Source organism: Lygodium microphyllum, chromosome 11 (assembly GCF_053477565.2).
Source record: "Lygodium microphyllum isolate KBCC chromosome 11, Lygodium_microphyllum_v1.1.10, whole genome shotgun sequence".
Lineage (NCBI taxonomy): Eukaryota > Viridiplantae > Streptophyta > Polypodiopsida > Schizaeales > Lygodiaceae > Lygodium > Lygodium microphyllum.
Genome location: NC_141145.1, coordinates 152,365,498 through 152,374,625, shown reverse-complemented (window position 1 = coordinate 152,374,625; position 9,128 = coordinate 152,365,498). Strand labels below are relative to the sequence as shown.

The following is a 9,128-nucleotide window of genomic DNA, read 5'->3' as shown; positions in this document are numbered from 1 at the left end:
AAGAAGCGGAGAAGGCCAAAGCTAGAAGTACTCAAACAACTATAGGGAATCAAAGCTACTTATGTCTTACTATTGTGTGTATAATGTCCATCATTTAGCTCATTTACATAGAGCGCATAGTGTATTCATAGAGCACATACATAGAGCGCATAGTGCATACATGTCTATCACTATGTATATTGTTCATGTACATAAGGATTTGAGATAAAAGACACCTCAAGAGTGTCTTATAATTACAATGTATTCGTGATGCATTTCTTTGTGATGATAAGGATCAATCATAGATCATCCATGATAATTATGTAAGTAAGTCGCTTAGTGATTGACATCCCAATTGTAAGTTCATCGCCTTAGCTCTATATTTATTCATGTAAGTGATTCTTCTTCATTAATATTTTGCAAAATATTTGTTAAAATCTCAAGCATTTGGTACTTGCAATTTTGGAGTACATGAGTAAGTGTTGGACTATGCTACCCTCCTCTCACTAAATAGGTTAAGAAAACAAATCTAACCCCCAATAGTTCTAAATCCAAGTTTGCCATTACCCTTGGTAAACTTATTCTTAAATTAACACCCATATATAAATGCATATGAGTGTGTGTGCATGACCCTTTATAAATGGACCAAAAGAAACAAACTTAAGTTGCTAAATCTTTATACATCTAGCCTAATCATGTATGCAAAGTGTTGCAAGTACATAACCCTTTATCTTTTACTAGCAAGCATGGCCAACATCTCCATGATGCATTTTTGCACAAAGCTTAATTTACAATGAGGGGCCAAGAGAGTTGTTTGAAGGTTGTATGAAAGTGAAGATATAAAAAGTATAAATTATTAGAGTCACATATAACCTCCATTTAGTATATTAGAATTTGCTTCATACATCCAAATAGCTTTTAAAAGAATGCAAGCATTGCACGTGGAATGTATTATTTGTTATATATGAAGTGTACAATTTGTTAATTTGCTATATTTTTTGTGAGCAAAAGAAAGCTAGCACTTGCTCTAAGAGGCTTGAAGCCGCTATTGTTGCTTCCCTTGGCTTACAGACACTCGAAACCAAAGAGACATACCTGTAAGCTTCACAATGATGCCAACAGCATGCCTCCCCCCCTCCCCGAATACACCCCGGCCCCCAATACACAGACATATATATAGGTAGACAGAGAGAGAGAGAGAGTGTGTGCGTGTTGACGTGGGTCTTCAGACTTGCAGCAAAACTCTTTTGACTGCTGATGGCTGGGAGGTTCAGGCGCCTCTGCTGTAAAAGTCGCTCGCTATTTTCTGTCTCACCATCGCCACCGGTCTGTCCTCAGGTTCATCTTTGCAATGGACTTGCACCAGCAGCATCTCCTCGTCTTTATCATGGCCTCCCGTGGGACATCGCCAACCGTATCGCTCCGTCTTCGTCGATCACTCAGGTACACAGTCTCCTATTGCCCCCTCGCGCCTGTTGCACGCACAGCCGTTTTCCCAGCAACCCAGCAAAATTTTAACTTGTGGGAGCATGTGACAGATCGCCACTACACGGCGGCTGCATTTCCGGCATCCATGGCTCCTATTGAGCAAGCACCTAAGCAGCAGCGTTCCCTCAGAGGTAAGATACCTTTCCTGCTATTTTTAGAGAGAGAGAGAGAGAGAGAGAGAGAGAGAGAGAGAGAGAGAGAGAGAGCATGGAGCTGATACAATCCCTTCGATTCGGGGGGATCTTTACTTGTTGATTTTGCATTGCCCTGCAGGCAGACAATCCCGAGGGTGAGCACAAGGATTTCAGGACCCTTTCCTTTCGAGAGTTCATGTCCAGTGTTGGAACTGCACCTATGGTGCCCATGGTGCTCGGTGTTGCCGGTGCCATTCCGTTCCTCGTTTTGACGCCTCCGTTTCCGTATTGGCTTCCTTTACCAGTGAGTTCGCAACAGAACTCTCGCCACGCAGTACCTATCAGCATAGAAGTTTCTTTTCATTCTTTTTAAGTGCAAGTATCTACGCTTTGCCTAAGCGAGAGCCACTCTTGCTCGTGAAGGGAATCTTTAGGAGGTTTTGTCTGCGCATCCTATCGAAGCTCAAACACTCTATGCAGCTGTCATACTGTCCTTTTTAGGCGCTCCACATTGGGGACTTGCTATGGTTGGCATTCGAGGTAGCTCTTCAATCTTAACTACTAGTCGTATGGTATTTCACCTTTTTAAAATAAGGCCAAGTTGGATATTAGTGTTTTAAAGTAGAAGGGATCGCTCAAAATGTGCCACCTAGTATAGTCTTTGGTGGAAGGAAAGCACAATTCAATCATGGTAGTCATGTTGTGACAAAGATGACAATAATTTTTGTAATAGAGTAAAAGTGTCTAAATGCCTTAGCCAATAACTTACTAGGGTTAAGTATAAAAGGCTAAGTTCTAACTAGCCTCGGATTTTTTTGCCATTTTACAACATTTTATGTTTGAGGTCTCTACCTTCCACCATTTAAGAGGGTGCATACTCTTGGCCACCATAGTTTGGGGTGCATACCATGTTGTAGTCTCTCATCATTTGATTCTCAGCCATTCATGGTAATATCACTTCATGTTTAGACACCTTGGCTATGGTTTCTAAAAATTTAGTCTATTTCTTTGTATTTCAATTTAATCATACATGAATGGGCAGCAACATGTATATGATCATGATTTTGGATATGAGCAGCATTATGTTAGTGAACATGGGCAGCATGTTGATCAATACGTCTATGATGATTAGCCATCCCATAGTCAATATTATGATGATGATCAACCATTTCTTGGACATTAGCATTATGCTAGTAGAAATGAATGTGGTCATGACCATGGAAAACCATTTTATCATGAAAAGTATGACAATCATAGTGGCTAGCTTGATGTTATTTGAGGAAAACTCTTAACCAGTGATGATATTAGAGGACTACATGCACAAGGCTTATGTTATAGATGTGTTGAACCAATATCTTCTAATCATAAAGATATATGTAGGAAAAGGAATGGTAAAGTGATGCTGGTTATAGAGTTTTCGGATAATGAAGAGGAAGTTGAAGGGGTCGAAGAGGAAGTGGGTTGTAAAGTCTAAGATGGAGAGTCTTACAAATCCTTTGAAGTTGATCATGATGCCTATCAGCTTTTTAACCTACATGCTAAAGACCAAGTGAATGCAGTAATTGAAGAGAGATATGTAAAGGAGCCTCATGAATCCATAAACCAATCTATGGACTCAAATGACATGTTCTCAATTGATGATTTGTAGTTATAGGACAGTGGATAGCTTGATGTGTGAATTTTCTGTCATGAATTACATAGTCCTTTTTGGCAACATAATTGAATTCTATGTTTTGAATAGGGCCCTTATGGTCTTTTCTATCTAACAAGACTTTATTTGTGCCATTTGGACTCTTCTATCACGAGTTATGGGCAACTTTTATGGGTATCCATGTTTTACATTTTGTAGCAGTCCATTGACCTCTCTTAGTTATTTTCATATTTTGAAGGACTCTTCTTTGTGACATGAAGACTTTTATTTCAGCATGCAGTCTTAGTTCAGTATGACTTCATCTATTTCAAGGTATTCTTTTACTCATCCTTGTATCTTGTCCCAAATTCAGCTTTGAGGACAAAGCTCTTCTAGGTCGGGTTGGCTTGTAATAGAGTAAAAGTGCATAAATGCCTTAGCCAATATTTAGCCTACTAGGGTTAAGTATAAAAGGCTAAGTTGTAACTACCCTAGGATCTTTTTGCCATTTTACAACATTTTATGTTTGAGGTCTCTACCTTCCACCATTTAAGAGGGTGCATACACTTGGCCACCATAGCTTGGGGTGTTTACCATGTTGTAGCCTCTCATAATTTGATTCTTAGCCAACAATGGTAATATCATTTCATGGCTAGCCACCTTGGCTATGGTTTCTTGGTTAAATAGTCTATTTCTTTGTATTTTCAGTTTAATGGTTTCTTGTGGGAATTAGCTTCTTTACAATTTTTTGTACAAGTATTAGATTTAAGGTAAAAGAAGGGTTGTCTTTGGAAAGAGCTAGATAAATTGGTTAAGAGCAAAGTTAGCATATTAGTATTTATTTGTATGGTCCTTCAACGATTTGTGTTCACAACCTTATTTTGTGAGACCATTTTTAAACTTTCAAATCAAAGTATAAGAGAGATTGCTCTTAGACAAGGACAATCACCAAAAATATGAGAAACAATATCAAAGTTCACGAGAGATTGTTTTCAGACAAGGACAAAGCATGAGAAAGATGACCAATTCATTTGGTGACTTGTGGCTCTTGGACTGGTTGTATTAGAGATTAGGTTTTTTGATGCAATGAAAAAGATAACAGCAATATCATGATTTATGTGAGCATTTCAGCCATGTGGAATGCTGAATAGTAGTGCCTTGAGGCCCTCTATCTGCCACCAAAATGGTTTTGTTGTTGATGGAAGCACTTATCAAGGTGCCATAGTTGTCTTTGAGCTTAAGGCTTATTTGTTTTAGTGATTTGGATAGTGTACATTTGTGTCTTGGAAGTCATATGCATGTGCTGTGCATAATAATACTTGTTGAACATCTTATAATTTATGGACATCTCCTTCTCACATGATTTAACCATGCCCTTATTCTTTGTGCTTGTGTGCTTCATGAAGCATGTGCTAAATGTTCTAACATTATTTTATCGTAAATTTGTGCCAAATTTTGATTTCAAAGCATTGTAAATAGTTTATACACTGACCCACAATGTGTAAGAGCAAAGATTGCTCCAAATTGCATCTTTACTATCTTAAGTTAAAATTAGTCAATGCAAGATGGACACATTCTCCTTGATCAACATAGAGGAGAGGATCTAGCCAGTTTCTGGCTCTTTGTTAGCTTGGTTGAGCTTCATATTGTACTGGATTGCCATCTTTAGGGGCCAATTAAGTGCTTGCCATTGAGCATAACCATCTATGCTTGGCCTCTTAGCTCCAAGAGCCGTTAACATTTTTTTGGGAACAGAAAAAGCCTACATGTTAGGAAACATATCAAATTGCCTACTTGATTTATGTTTCTTTCTAAGCATGTTTCTTGCTCTTATATAGTAAAGAATATATAAAAATTCTTCTTAATGTTTCTGCCTTAATGTTAGGGTTGCTAAAGGGGCATTGCGTGTTTACTTATTAGTGAATGCCTTTGTTGGTCTCATTAGAAAGATTGCATTGTTTAGCTCGTTTGCATTAGCTTGATTACTTTGTTATTTTTGCAGCATCCCCAAGGAACAAAGTCTTCAATTTTGCTATCAATACATTACGGTGAGCAATCTGATGCTTCCTTGTAAACTATTTAAAGCATGTCAGGAAACATGTATGAGCTTGAAAGTTGCAGCATACCAGGGGGTTAGTCTGACAATAAAGCTTTCAATCAAAATTTTGACAAAAAACACAACTTGAGTTAATGGACAAGAGAGATTAGCGCTAGGAGTAGAGTTGTTCCACCTGTTTTCTAGAATGTCCCTAAAAAATGGGAGTTAGTAACTAATCTATCAGACCATGAAATCTATTGAAGCTATACTGATGTTTTGTTCAGCAAGCCCATGTCTTTCAACTAGGAGATGCCATTGTATTAAGTTTTCAGCACCATGCAAATACTGATGAGATGCACAACCTTAGATCTGCCTCTAGAAGCTGAGTTAGATTAAATGGATGCATGATTGCATTCTGTCCATGGACAGATCCAAACAGTACAATCCATCCAATCAGGTTGGACCTGTACGATCCGTAGGGGATCTGCACAATCTGGACTGGTCAAAGAAATTGTCCAAATTTTGGACCATTAAAGCTGCTGAAAAGTACCTTCCTACTCTTTTTTTGGCCATTCTATGACCATTTTCTAACTATTTGTTCCTCACACTTGTCTCTCATCCCTGGAGAGCTCACCTGTATCTATCTTTGTGAGCTTCAAACTCTTTCTCTCCTTCTTCCTCCTCTTCCTCTTCCTCTTCCTCTTCAACTACCTCTGTCCATACTTCTCTTACCACATCTTTGTCTAAATCTCTTACCTCCTCTTTGTCTACCTCCTCTCTCTCTTCCTTTCATCTGCTTTACTCTCTAGAGTCTACCTTTTCCACTTGCTACTTTTCCTTCTCTCTCTCATCCTTACCCCTAGCTCTCCTCTTCCAAGTTCCTTTACCTCCTTTATTTGGAGCTTGTATCTATCTTTATCATTACTCGCCTTGTCACTCTATCTAGTTGAAACATCTTAGTAGCCAGAGGAAGATAAAGCAAGAGCATCACAGGTCATCGTGTTGAAAGAATGAAGTTTAAAGCTTATATTTACAGGTCAGTGTCAATTTCGTATGTAATTATTTTGACAGTACAAAACACCGTGCTCTATCCGCTAAATCTGTGTGTTCATTCAGTACTGTGCTAAGTTTGCTTTGGACACATTGTATGAATTGTATCTGACAACCCTGAATGGATGGACTGATGACAGCATAGACCACAGTTATCTACACCGCTGGGGCAGTCAACCTTTGGCTTGGGAGTAGAGCTGGTGTTCCTCAGCCTTTTATTTTTCCTTTTCTCTTTTTCTTTTTGCTAGTTTTTTGGGGATGAGAAGCAGACATGACTTTTTATCTAAGCTATGTTGGACTTTGTGTTTGCATTCTTTGAAACACAAAATGCTTAATAGACGATTTTAGAGCCATCCCAACAGGTGACGCACAACCTGGGACCTTGGATATTCGACCTGAAGTTAAGTTAGGGACATGAGCTCTTGTGCTGGGGGTTTGGCTTGACATACTACTAGTCTTGAGCTCATCGGTGAGTTGGTTTTTAAAATTGAGGTTGGCCAACATTAAATGTTATTGGACAACCAGTGCTTGATTGGGCCCAACAACTAGTACTCATTGCAGTATTTCTTTATCTTATATTGTTATAAGGTTGAAGTAGACTTAGATATAGGCTGATCTTCTTCCATCTTCAATACAAATGGCTGTCGTAAATGACCAGCATTGCTCGGGTAAAATTTGCCCCTTGATTGTACAATAATCCGGGTCCAATTTGGGTCTTCAATTTCTTGTATGCGGCCACAATAATTTGGGAATGGGCTACCCCTTGGATTAGCTGCAAATTAATGCCTTAAGCTGCTACAATGAGCACTTGGATCTTCAGTAATTGGGCACGGATCCAAAGATGGCTGTGGAAACTCTCAGCATATTCCAACCATTGATGAAGAGCAATTGAAGAAATTGTTGCTGAACCCCTCATTTGCATCAGCATGATGAAATTTTAGAGGATGAGAGAGAAAATCAGTTGAAAGGAGTATCTTTTGAATAGTTAGTGCGATTGGCAAGCCCTCCTCTTCTATTGCTGCCTCTTAGAAGGAAACTTGCTGGTTGTGACTTGTCGTGATGCATGATCAACTTTTGCCTCTTTCAAAGCTCATTTGATGCCGGCTCTTTTCTCTCTTAGCCTCTTGATATTGGAATGATCCTCAATCAATCCCCAAACAACCTTCTCTTAGCTTGCATAGGTAATTTTGACAAGTGGCAACCTTATAATTGTAATTAATTATTTGACCTTGCTCAAGATTTGGCTAGTGTCCATTCACTATTAATGTGCTAACCCCTATGGGACATTTAATGGTCCCAACATTAATTGACATTGGCTTAGCACATAGTTGATGCGTAGTTCCACAATGTCACCACTAGATGTTTAATGGTCCAGTTAACCTCCTAGACACCAAGTACCCACAAGTATTTATTTTGTTAGAGTGTCATCTCTTGGTTATGAGGTCCATTAGAGTTTGATGGAGACATAGGAGCTTCGACTTAGTTTATGTGCATTTCTTAGGTTTGCTAGTTAGTTTCTAGCCTATGCTACCTTGTCAAATAGTATCCAGCCTTCCTAGGAGTTTGCACTTGCATCAACTACCATGTCGGCATTTTTTCACTTTTTTAATGTGCTACAGTTGGTTAGGCTGGTACAAGTTGGTCTGTTTGGCTGATTTCCAACTATATATAGCTGGCTATTGGTTAGGGTAGATCACTCTCATTAAGTGGCTTCAGCTTCTCCTTCTTTGGCATGGAATGCAGGCTGCATACTCTTTGTCTCTATCATTGTCTCATAAAATTAACAAAGTAACATGAAAGGCATTATATCTCTGCTAGTGTGGAGGCAATTTTGGCCTATAAGCAACATCATTGATCTTCTCCAACACTTGGAAGGGCCCATAATAACGCATACTCATCTTTGGATACAATTTCTCTTTGCCTTTCATATTTTTCAGCCTTGCCTTTTCAAAGTGCAGCAACACATAATCGCCCTTTGCAACTTGCAAAGCACGTTTATGGTGATCCATTGCCCTCTTTTGCTTTCCTTGTGATCTTTGAAGTACATACTTAACCTTCTCATATGTTGCATCCATATTCTCCACAAAATGATTAGCCCCAAAGCTCTTATCCTTGGTGTGCAAAATAAGGGGCACTTTCTTGCCACCCTCCACAATTCACATGGAGTTTGACTCATGGGACTATGCACTGTATTACTGTATGCAAACTTTACCAAAGGCAAGTATTGTAAAGAAATGCTCTCTAACACACAAAACACAACACAATCGTATGACAAATACACAAATTGATAAAGAAACATAGTTAGGGTTAGAATAACTTAGAAACAATGAATACAATGAATGATAATGAATGAATATTGAATATAATACAATGCTCAATGCAGCAAACACACTATGCAGTGAAGAATATTGAACCTCAAACTCCCATGTCTTAAGGATCGGGGTAGAGATGATGTGTTTGAGAGTGTGTCTTACTCTGATGGATCTCAAAACGTAGCAGGCAATCTCCAGATGTGTCTACCGGCGGGGCAAACACAGTTGGTTGAAGCTGGACTAGTGTTAGACGGGTAGTAGACCGTACAGAAACAGCAAATGCAGCAGTAGGATGATGATATGGCAATTGATGATAACTTTGGACAGCAAAACATAGCTTTAGTAGGTGTAGATTAGGTAGGGCAGCAGCTGGCAGGTCTAAACGCAGGAGTAGGGGTCGCCAGTTGTAGGCAGCAGCAGTAGAGATCAAAATGCAGGCTGCTAGATGATGTGCAGCAGTAAACGCAGTCTCTGGAGTGAACGGGCAGATGTAGACA

The 9,128-nt window shown here is 39.2% G+C and overlaps 1 protein-coding gene across 1 annotated transcript in view; it reads left to right on the top strand.

Annotated features, from left to right (window-relative positions):
• Positions 1–1,033: 1,033 nt before the first annotated feature.
• Positions 1,034–9,128, top strand: part of LOC148029537 (uncharacterized) — a 28,871-nt gene continuing 20,776 nt past the window's right edge. The window contains exons 1-5 of the mRNA XM_087688393.1: positions 1,034–1,422; positions 1,518–1,598; positions 1,741–1,905; positions 2,036–2,141; positions 5,234–5,279. Of these exons, the coding sequence (XP_087544519.1) occupies positions 1,237–1,422; positions 1,518–1,598; positions 1,741–1,905; positions 2,036–2,141; positions 5,234–5,279 (584 nt within the window). The 5' untranslated portion in view covers positions 1,034–1,236. The remainder of the gene's footprint in view (positions 1,423–1,517; positions 1,599–1,740; positions 1,906–2,035; positions 2,142–5,233; positions 5,280–9,128) is intronic.